Source organism: Erythrolamprus reginae, chromosome 1 (genome assembly GCF_031021105.1).
Source record: "Erythrolamprus reginae isolate rEryReg1 chromosome 1, rEryReg1.hap1, whole genome shotgun sequence".
Lineage (NCBI taxonomy): Eukaryota > Metazoa > Chordata > Lepidosauria > Squamata > Dipsadidae > Erythrolamprus > Erythrolamprus reginae.
This window is the reverse complement of record NC_091950.1, coordinates 190,508,700-190,520,849: the sequence shown is the minus strand read 5'-3', so window position 1 is coordinate 190,520,849 and position 12,150 is coordinate 190,508,700. Positions and strand designations below refer to the sequence as shown.

Below are 12,150 nucleotides of genomic sequence, written 5' to 3'. Positions count from 1 at the left end.
AAACCAGGAAACACTTTCTGAAAGATACTACTACTAAAGAACAAAAATGGATAGATCAACTCTTTTGGAGAGAAAAAAGTAATAAAATGTTTTGGGGATGAGAAGACAGAATTTTGTACCCAAACACAAATTAATACCATAATATAATAATCTGTCTTTTCTAAAACATAATCAAAAGTATAGGCCATGGCTGCAATTCATGTTACACACAGAGAGAGAGAAAAACATGGGCATTTTAGATCAATACTCTAAAAGTCACTATTACCTGACTGTAAAAAAGAAGCAGCAAGTACTGAGAAAGCAATAACTATGATTAAAAAAAAGACAGCTGAAAAAACAAGTACAGTGGTACCTCTACATAAGAACACCTCTTCTTAAGAACTTTTCTAGATAAAAACCAGGTGTTCAAGATTTTTGTGCCTCTTCTTAAGAACCATTTTCTACTTAAGAACCCAAGCCCGGAAAAATTTCCCAGGAAATTTGATAGTAGCACAAAGGCCCGACCAATTTCCTGCTAGAGGACGCTTTAATCCTGGCCATCTCGGACTGTTCTGGGCTGCCAAAGGAGCCTTTCGGTGGCGCTTAAGGAGGCTTTGGCAGTTCAGAGCAAATGAAACATTCTCCTTTCTCTGGGCACTTGGAGAGGGAATAAACCTCTGCCAGCGCCCAAAGAAAAGAAACGCTCCCTTCACTCTGGACAGCTGAGGAATCACCACAGCGAAGAAAAGGCACTGGCTACAAAGTGAGTGAGCGAGAGGAGAGGGGAGCCCTTCAGCATAGTAAGGAAGAGAAAGCAGGTAGCAGCAGCAGCAGCCAGTATATGGGAGGCAGCCTCGCGCTGGGTGTATTGGAGGCACGTGCTCCTCTTCACCGCCTCAGAGTCCCTCTTTTTTTTAAGCCTTAAAGTTTTGGATTTTTTTGATTCCCCTCATCTCACCTTCTTCCTTCGGCAGTGATTCTTCTCCTCCTCCTCTTCCTCCTCCTCCTCCCACCCAAATTCTGAGCTTTTATTTCTTTCCTAATGGGTTTGAACGCATTATTTGCTTTTACATTGATTCCTATGAGAAAAATTGCTTCTACCTAAGAACGTTTCTACTTAAGAACCTGGTCATGGAAAGAATTAAGTTCCACTGTACTATAGGATGGAATCAAACTAAAGCCATTATTAAAATCATGGAAACACTTGTTTCAACATTTATAAGTTCAATTCACATAGGATTTCAATCTTCAAAATTATGGGGAAAATGTATTCAAAATTTTAGAAATTGTAGAAAAATATGTTAATAATATTTTTTGAAATATTTACTTTTTTCTAAAGATATGCAAATAAGGACATAAACTGAGGACTGAAAAACATAAGGATCATGTTTTTGTTGCTCATATATCCATGCATTTTATAACCAATACTTCTCCTAGCAAATGTTTGTTTTTGTCCGTGTTTTAAGTCCAGATATGCACCTAGTGGTTCTATAAGCCACCTAAGTCAAAGAACTGGGCTGAAACGGAATCAGTCCCATGGGGATACCTGAGTACTTTCGATTAAGTGGGCTGTGGATCAGGTTGTGCATTCATGAATAAAGAGTTCAAGGCTCTTACGCCACAAACAGAACACAACGCTACCTTTGAGGATTTTAATAAATGTAGAGAACACAGCCAGCCAAAGGGTTGCTGTCCAAATAGACTGACACACAGGCCAATGTAGCCTCTAATGACAGAGTAAGATAATGACAGGCCCCACTCAAAATCAGCAGGAAGAGGAAGATCAATCTTGGCAGAGTGAAGGAAAAATGCCGGCTTTCTTCATGTTAGCTCATCTCATACATATCTGCCTTCAGCTGCTGCCCCAGTACTGGGGCGCTCTGCATTAACTACACGGTGGATCAATAACAATTACATCTTCTCAAAAACATGACACATAGCAGGATTGGGCTGACATTTCACTTAGGCCAACACTGATCTCAGTGAATCTGATTCCAGCCCTAAATTCAAGTCAAGTCTAGGTCTAGCCAAAATAAGCATGGAGAGGAGAAAACAATGATAACAAGAAGAAACTAACTGCTCTTGCCTTAGCTTTGGAGTAAAACCTTTGCACATTTGTAATTTGGTCTTCTTCCTACTGTGATTATAAATTTGGAAAATCGATCCAAAGTAATAATAATAATAATAATAAACAAATTACTTACTGTGACATCAATGTTAATAATATCACCATCCTGGAGAGGGCGGCTTAAAAGGAAAAGGGAAAAAAGATACAATATTTAATGGTGACAGGCAAATCTTAGTTAAGACAGAGTAACAAAACAAATACACTTTATGCCACTTACCCCAAAGCCACATGGAAAGCATCAATATAATTGTCAAGTAAAATGGAAGGAGGCAAAGGGGATAACTACTTTTAATATTGAGATTCCTACCAGTTCAAGTTAACCCCAAACAATAATTTAAATAAAAGAAAGAATCCGTAATATAAAGCAAAGGAGCAAAAATCACCATTGTGATTATCTTATCATCACGGAAAGACTGACATTTGGCACCTCTTATTTTCTGAACAGGTAATATTCATTAATAATTAGCAACATATTCATGTATAATTAACATACACACTCCACCTTTAGATTTCCAGAAAATTAGTATAATTTTTCTGTTGAGTGACTTTTCTGTTTTGGATGATATATCCCAGACTGAGGTACTGTACCATGCTGGGAAAAGAGATGGCGAAGCAATAATCTTTGCTTTTATTATTATTATCCCCCTTTGATAAGTGCCAACATCATTTTCTTACTGCACAGCAACCGGTGGTACTTGTTTTTGATAAAATATAGTAACCGAGCGTAGCTGCTGCTTTCATCTTGATTCATTTGGGTTAAAGGAGAACTCCCATGTAAACCACATGGGATATGTAAAGATCTGTAATGTGGCCTATTAAATAGGCTGAATGGACAGTATGTTATGAGAGTGCAATGTGGAAAAATGACATGGATAGCCACATCATCTTAATTTGCAATAACATAAACATGAGTACCTGTCAGGAATTCCATGGCTTACCACGTTGTTTACTGAAGTACACACAGATTTTGGGAAACATTTGAATCCTAGAGGTGACGGGTAACCATTGTGCTTGATTATTTCATGGTGAACCAAATAATCTATTTCTTCGGTAGTCATGCCAACCTGAAAGATCACAATTTCAAATTTGTGCTGAATTAAGTGCCTAGTGCAGTCCGCATATTAAACAAACAAAGCTTTTTAAAAAAAAAAACCCACATCTTCACACTCCATTTCTGTAGAGTCGCTTAGTATCAATGCATTCATCCAGGAAGTATTTGGACCTATCTAGCACACCCCTTCCCCCCCACACCTGAGACATCCCCTTCCAAAATTCCACTGACAGGCAAGGTCATCTTTCCAAGCTTCCTTTGATCTGATTCATATTTGCAGCAGAAGGTCAGGAAAGTACAATCAAATATATTCCACTACCACTCTTAGGAAAGTGAACCCTTTGGTGGTATACAATAGTGGGAGTCCCATTTTGTCCTTGTTCACATGGTTTAAGTGCATTTTGTCCACATAATCCTCTTTTGCATTCCCAGTCCACTGTCAGGCATAGGAGAAACACAGTTATTTGGTATCAGGCCAGGGGTGAAATGCAACAGGTTGTGGAGAACCGGCAATGGAAATTTTGAGTAGTTTGTACGACCAGCAAATACCACCTCTGGCTGGCCCCAGAGTGGGGTGGGAATGGAGATTTTGCAATATCCTTTCCCCAGGAGTGGGGAGGGAATGGGGATTTTGCAATATCCTTTCCCCAGGAGTGGGATGGGAATGGGGATTTTGCACTATCCTTCCCCTGCCACACCCACCAAGCTATACCATGCCCATTCTGTGCAGTGTTCCCTCTAATTTTTTGGGGGGGTGGGCAGAAAAGTATAGTGTCTGAGCGGCAGTCCCTTCGGGACTGGGCAGCACAAAAATAATAAATAAACAAACAAACAAATAAAAAACCCACCCTGTTTTGCCTCAGAGAATTTCAAAATAAAATACTGTACTGTGTGTCTATAACAGTGAGCTCATAATAGGGCAACTCTATCAATATCAAAATGCCACTTAAATAGTTGAGCTAGTTTCAAACTAGATTTTGATTTTCTTTCTCTCTTCCTTACTCCCATTCTTTTTCTTTTCCTTCCTCTCTTTTTTCTATCTGTTTCTCTCTCTTCCTCTCTTCCTCTCTCTCTCCTTCCCTCTCGGCTTCTGGGCAGGTTTGGAAAACTCTGAGTTGATGATGATTTTTAAGTGAGCGATTGCTCACTGCTCAGCTTAGAGGGAACTATGATTCTGTGCCACATCCACAGAACCGGTAGTAAAAAAAAATGGATTTCACCACTGTTATCAGGCCGTGCCTTTTTGCTCATCTAATGTACTAAAATCCTGTGAGTACATTTGTTGAGAGTGCTATATAAATAGAGGAAAACCATATGTTTCTCCTGTGTTTTATTTTATTTTAACCACATCTGTATTTTCCCATACAATCATCTTTTTCTTAGTAGCTTAGGCAAAATAATTTTTATTTTTCCCACAAGATTTTTCACCGTGCATTGCTGACTATATTACTCCCTGCTTTTAGAATTGCCATCCCATTTTAATATTTCAACCTGTCTCTGGACCATGTCTATGACAACGTAAGCTGCAGATATTCCTATATTAGCATTTCCAATCCAGCACCCCAATTTTAGATACCTATCATTTCCAGAAACATTCATTTTTGCAGCTCAAATTTTCTAGATTTTGAGTTATACTGGAATTGATTATTTCTGGTAAGCGTTTTTGCAACAAAGGTCCATATCATGTTTGAATATAAGTAAAGTATGGGAAAATGAACTTTAAATATTATCATTGCAGCTCCTTTTCCTGGAATAGTGCCAAGCAAGGAAATAGGTAGGGCTGAACTTTGAAATTTGGTAGAAAAACCTCTCTCATTGTCAAGAAGTGGCTTTGAGTGTTTCTGCGAAAATTGGCTGTGATTTGAATGAGCTATAAGCCCATGAATATGATATTTTAACAAAAGAATTATGATGGGTATAAGCTATCTGTAGCTTTCTTACTTTATAAAGATGTGCAGTTACTTGCAACATAGCAAAAGAATTAGGAATTAGAAACAAAACGATTGAAAATTTCCATTTTTCATTAAAACAGATATTGAGACTGAAGACAGAGAAACAAAGAGATAACTTATCCCAACATATTTGGATAACAAAGTTTGGGTAAAAAACATGATGGATTTCAGCAATTTGAATCTATTACTTTTCTTTCACAGTAAGAATCCCATCAATTCCAGAGATGGGCCGTGACCTCGGTGCCTTCCAGCTAAGATACAACCTCTAAATAAACAAGGCAACAAAATTGCTGCCTATTGCTATATATGGCTGCTAATTAATTCTCCAATTATGTCCTTTGTACATATTTAATTTATATTTCATGAGTGTGTCAGTTTATATATATCATCTTTGGAGGATTTTTTTTAAAGCTATTGAGTAAACAATAGTAAAACTCCAATAAAGAAAAGAAAATTATACTAATAATTTTAGTATACAAAATAATATAAAATACCAATTTATCAATTTGTATGTCACAATAAAATGAAAATGCATCTTAATATTAAATTAAAATTCTGTGAAAATTGTTAATTGAGATATAGGGAAACATTATTAGGCATTAGTTTCATTGAATAATCAGTATTCAGTATACAGATTCTATTTGCTCAAAAATCTTGGATTTTACTAGAGCAAAGCTGCTTGATTTTCTATAATTGTATTGCTTGCCCCAATTTACTAATCTATACATATAATTAGTAGCATTTTTCTTGTGATTAATTTTGCTGCCATCAAAATAGGTTTTCATTGATGGATATGTTTTACGTGCATCACTCTGAAAAAATAACATGGATTTTAAATAAAAAGCCTATTTAACCAATCTTTAGTGATATATGCAAATATGACTACATTTTACATAGTACTTTAATCATAGATTTAGTAATTCTTTTTAAAAGTAATCCAAGTAGAGTTTGACATTACACTTGTAAATATCAATTTCCACTAATATACTAAAGTAATATTATAATCGTTTTTGGAAAAATAGACAGCATGTTTGATAACAGACATTTAAACATTTTTACTTCCAAAGTTCATTTTTAAAAATGCTTAATACTAAAATTAAAGTCACTACTTGAAGGAGTGATTAAAATTAAAGTCACTACTTGAAGGAGTGATTATATATATGGTACTTATAATCTGTCATTTGAAAAATCTGGAACCACTGCAGTTTGTCTATCATATGAAACTACTTTTTTATATGGGTATGAACCTTTGCATATTTCTCTGCCCATCAAAACCTGTGCACACTATCAATTAAAACTTATTCACAAAAGCCTGTGAAAAGTATGTTTTCATAATCCATTACTTTTTATCTTAATATTATTATGTTTTTCCTGATAGGTCAAGACAATTTTGATGGTTGCTGTTTACAACTATTCATTCAATATTTATGAAATTTGAGGACATGCAATTTAGTAATTTTCAGATGACTTTGACACTTCCTCAGCCCAAACCTTAGAAGAGTTTTCTCCAAAAATTGTCACCAATTTAATTCTTAACAGGAGAGCAGTTGCTTCAAAGTAATTTGTTTAAGTTTCTTTTTTATCAAATATACTATCTGAGGAGTCCTTGGTGCTCTCTGAAGTTGGTGATTTTCCTGCAGATGTTTCATTACCTAAACTAGGTAACATTATCAGTGCTAGTCTAGCACTGATTAATACTGATGATGTTACTTAGTTTGGTTAATGAAAGGTCTGCAAGAAAACCGCCAAGCTCAGAGAGGGAGGACCAATGACCCTTCATTTCAACTCTGAGCTACACATATTCTCCTTTATTGGTAATGTACTGTACTATCTTTTCTGGCTCCGTCCATTTGTTAGAATGTGGCTCTTGGAAATGAAATTCTTGGCTGAAAAAACTGAACGTTCTTGGTTTAAAGTGATCTCCCTTATTACTACCATTATCTCATTACTGAATCATATTGTATAATATTTATATCTAACACGAGTCTTTTAGTTTTCCTGCATTGCAGGTTCAATTTATTACCTGATAATGCAAAAGCAGTTAACTAATTTTGCCAGAGTGCCAGGAAATTTTTATGGTTATATCATCTTCAATCAAACATCACAAGTCAAGTATTGCTCAAATTGTGTGTATGTGTGTGTGTGTGTTTGTGTATTTCCCCCTATAATTGTGTTTAATTTAGAGTTTGTAGTTCTGAACATTTCAGGCTTGCCTGATCATTTCAAGTTATTCAATTTGTTTATTTTTTCATCGTCACACTGTTAAATATTTATTTCCATTAATGTCATCTTGGCTCTTTTTAATTTATAACCTGCAATTTTACATGATTTATAAAATACTATGTCCATAGTATACTATACTATAGTATACTATACTACACTATACTAATATAGTATAATACAGTACTATACTATTTAGCCACCCGCACATAACATATGTTATTTAATACAGTTTAATAATGTGATCCTCTGTAATAATTTTACTAAATGGCTCTTGACTTGGAACAAATATTGCCACCAAACGTCTTTGAGTAAAACTAGGAACTAGGTTTTTGAGTAAACTTAGCAATCATACAATAAAAAGATCTGCCCTTTTTTGGACTGCCAGTTGGCTAAAAGCAGAAAACAAAAAAATAGTAGTAAATTTTCTCACAGAAGGAAATAAAAAACAGAATGTCTCAAGTAGCTGTATTGGGAGTTGCGCTTCTTAATTTGTTCATAAATGATCTTGACTGGGGAGGAAGTCACGAGGAAGGCCAGTCTGCAAATTATAACAAACCATCCAGGGTGGTAAAAACCAAAAGAAAGCAAACTGTCCTAACTTTACATATAAACTAATGGTGGTCTGAGTTGTATATAACTAACCAAGAATAAAATATTAGGGTCATAGTGGACAGGGTAATGAAAATGTGAACATAAGCTGCAGGTCTATCAAAAGCCTTCTTAGGAAGGAGGATTTAGTAAGAAAAGCCATGGGGTTTTCTAGCACAGACGATTTGCATAATTAAAAGAAATTCTAAAAGTTGGACTATTCTAAAAAATCCAGTGATTATTATTATTATTTATTAGATTTGTATGCCGCCCCTCTCCATGATAGGTGCAAACCAGCAAAATAGACATGAAATGGTATTGTCTTCTTGTAGGGGATTGTTAGTACTTTGTATGTACAAAACAGATGCGTTTGCAATATATTAACAAGCCAACAATGAATCTTTGTTTGTTTGTATTGTTTGTATTGAAGTACTATAGCTTTAAGAGGTAATGTTGTAGGTTGCCATAAGAGGGAGCTATAAGAGGGAGCCAGAAAGAATGATTCTCTCTCTCTGCTCTTTCTGCTGATTCACTGAAACTGATATTTGTAACGGTAATGTATGTCTGATATGTAAGACAAAGACAGGCTTGTAACAGTATTATTGTACTGAGAGATATTGACTGTTTTAAACTGACTGTACTATTTCTAAAGTAAACACAATTTTATACACTTTAATGTATCTGTCTTGTATGACTGAATTACTCATATCTCCTGGATATCTGCTGGAATCCCACATTTTTCTCTCTGCATGTCCTTGAAAACTCAAGGGTTCTGCACACTCCTTAACACTGGTTGTGGGTCCAGTGAAGTATTCCCAGTGAGATATTGATATAGTGAGTGGTGAGAATATTCAGTTTATATAATCAGATAGTTAAAGATGTTGAATTAATAATGGCACAACTACAGTCAACTAGATTATCCATGATAACCCAGCTGGATGGAACAAATTATGTTTCCTGGTCTAGGAAATGTAGCCTGTTGTTACTTTGTGAAGGGCTATGGGCTATGGTAATTAACCCACCAGATGGATACCTCAAATGATGAAGATGTAAAGAAAACAGCTGACTTTAAAGGGGACAATGAAAAGGCTCTTAGCATAATTGGACTAACACTGAATAGCCAATAGCTGTTTCATATCTGTGGTAAATAATCTGCTGCTAGGTGTTGGGACATTTTGAAAAGGATTTATGTTCATGATAGTGTGGGTGCACACATTCATCTTACAAGAAAACTGTTTAGAGCCTGTTTGCTGAAAGGTGGTGATATGTTAGCTCATTTAGCATCGATGAAGAAGACTTTGCAAGAGCTACATGAAAAAGAACTAATATTTTCTGAGTTGCATCAGTTTTATATAATTCTTTCTTCTTCGGTGAAAGTTATGATGATTATGTGTCTTCATTGGAAGTTCTGACCAGAGATGAACTGACATTGAATGGAATAATTTGAAGACTGATAGAGGAATCAAGGAGAAGACAGGATAGAAAATAGATGAGAAACAGTCACAAGAAAAAGAGAAAATATCTTCAAATGTATATTTTGTTAGGAAATATTCTTCTTCTGAGGCTAATTGACATATAGCTAAATTCTGTAAAAAGAGCAGAATGTTAGTATTATACAGAGAACATGTAAAAATGTTAGTTTAGTTATGATAAATGCAACTAAAGATGTACACCATGATTTGTGGATAATTGATAGTGGGGCAACACAATGCATAACTAACAATAGAGAAAAATTTGTTAACATTAACTGTAGTAACCGTAACCACAGTAACTGAATTTAAACATGCCTGGAATAAACATATATCCATCCTAAGATACAATACAGGAAATAGTAGCGGGGCAGACTAGATGGACCATGAGGTCTTTTTCTGCTGTCAATCTTCTATGTTTGTGTGTTTCTAACATGACTAGAAGTAACCAACATGTAGAATAAGCTAATGATTGGAAAATGAAAGCATCTGGAGAAGATAATGCATATTGTTTATAGTTAAATGAGAGTTTACCAATGTTATATATACCTAAACTAGCATTTAATCTGCTATCTGTTAGGGTTCTGGTAAATGCAGGATATGTTGCAACATTTGAGATTAATAAATGTAAAACTGAAAAGCAAGGAAGAAATGTTACTGCAAGGTTAGAAAATGGTTTGTTTGTACTTAATAACACTCCATTAAGTAAAACTAACTCAGTTTTTGTTAACAACATGATAATGGTATCCATCTACTCCATAAGTGTATGGGACATGTGAATTTTAATTAATTTAATTTATTTAGATTTGTATTAAAGTTTGAAGAAAACTGTTGAGTTGGCTAATGGTATCAAATTAAAACCTTGTACAAAACATTTAAATCGCAATGCCTGTAATGAGGAAAAACGCAAGGTAACTCCTGCGAACAGATTCAATAGATTTAAAAATAAAGAACCTTTACAGGTAGTATTTGCTGATATCATTGGTCCTAAGAAACCTAGTTTAGATGAATTAATTATATATATATAATATAATTAATCATATAATTAGCATATATAATTAGCATAGTTGATCATTATTCCAGATTTGATTTCTGTTATCTGATGAAATCTAAAGCAGAAACGTACCAACATTTTTCTAATTGGTTAAGATTTGTGGGAAAGAAAATGAATAAGAAAGTTATAAGTGTTGTTACTGATAATGGTTCAGAGTTACTAATAATAGGGTTGTAACCAGGTTGCAAAGAGCTGGAATAGAGCATAGGTGTTCTGCTCCTTATAGACCTCAACTTACTGCTTATGTTGAGAGGTCAGACACTGCAAACTATGATTAGAACTATGATTTCTGATTCTGGTTTGCCGGATTAGCTTTGGGATGAAGCTCTTATGTGTACTAACTATGTTCTTAATAATGTAGTTAATGCAACAACTGGGGAAATACCATACACTCAGTGACATGGAAGGAAGCATGATTTAAGTTATTTGCATATGTTTACTGTACCAGCTTGGGTGCATATTCCTACTCAAATAAGAATGAAAGGACAACATAGAGCTAGGCTATTGTATTTTGTTGGTTATGGGAAAAATCATACAGCATTGAGATTTTGGGAGAAAGGTACTAATATTAGCGCAAGTGCTACGTTTATGGAGCATGTTGGCTGGAATAGGCTAGAACAGGAAGATAACAGAATGAAGGAGTGTTGTTGTTGAAACTCCAATTTTTAAAGATTGTAAAACTAATAGTAGATATTTTGAAAATAATGTTGAAGAGGAACCTTCAATGGAGAATTCATCAGTAGGAGAATCCTCTGTGAATGATGATAGAGATTCAATAGGGGAGGCAAAAATAGAAGTAAAAGAAGAGAAAATTCCTAGTACAAGTAAAGTACTGATTTGCCTAGGAGAAATGAAACTAGAGAAACTAGAGAAATGAACTAGTGTTAACTGCATATGCTGATGCAAGTTTTGCTACAATTACAGTGGTACCTCTACTTGAGAACTTAATTTGTTCCGTGACCAGGTTCTTAAGTAGAAAAGTTTGTAAGTAGAAACAATTTTTCTTATAGGAATCAATGTAAAAGCAAATAATCGTGCAAACCCATTAGGAAAGAAATAAAAGCTTGGAATTTGGGTGGGAGGAGGAGGAGGAAGAAGAGGAGGAGGACAGTCACTGCCAAAGGAAGAAGGTGAGGTGAGGGGAATCAAAAAAATCCAAAACTTTAAGGCTTTAAAAAAAAAAAAGAGGGACTCTCAGGCGGCGAGGAGGAGCACGTGCCTCCCATATACCCGGTGCAAGGCTGCCTCCCATACACTGCGCCAGAGAGAGAAACCCAGGCGGGTGAGAGGGGGGAAGTTCCCGCTCCTTTGACCGAAAGGCGACTGCTGCTGCTGCTGCTACCTGCTTTCTTTTCCTTTCCATGCTGAAGGGCTCCCCTCTCCTCTCGCTCACTCGCTTTGTAGCGGGCGCCTTTCCTTCACTGTGGTGACTCCTTGGTTTGGCTGAAGTCGAGTTGATCTGGCCAAGGGAAAGCGCGCCCTTTTGCCTTTCCACGCCCAGACGCGTGGGAGGCAACCTCGCGCCAGTTGTATGGGAGGCAGGGAGGCAACCTCGCGCCAGGTGCATGGGAGGCAGCGTGAGGGAGTCACCACAGTGAAGTGGTTTATTCCCTCTCCAAGCGCCCAGAGAAAGGAAAATGCTCTATTCGCTCTGGGCTGCACAGAACAAAGGGAGCGTTTCTTTTCTCTGGGTGCTGGCAGAGGTT

General features: G+C 36.1%; 1 protein-coding gene across 1 annotated transcript in view; it reads right to left on the bottom strand.

Annotated features, from left to right (window-relative positions):
* METAP1D (methionyl aminopeptidase type 1D, mitochondrial) overlaps positions 1-12,150 on the bottom strand; it is a 117,498-nt gene that overhangs the window by 29,745 nt on the left and 75,603 nt on the right. Inside the window, 2 exon segments of the mRNA XM_070737329.1 lie at positions 2,184-2,226; positions 3,023-3,171. Of these exon segments, the coding sequence (XP_070593430.1) occupies positions 2,184-2,226; positions 3,023-3,171 (192 nt within the window).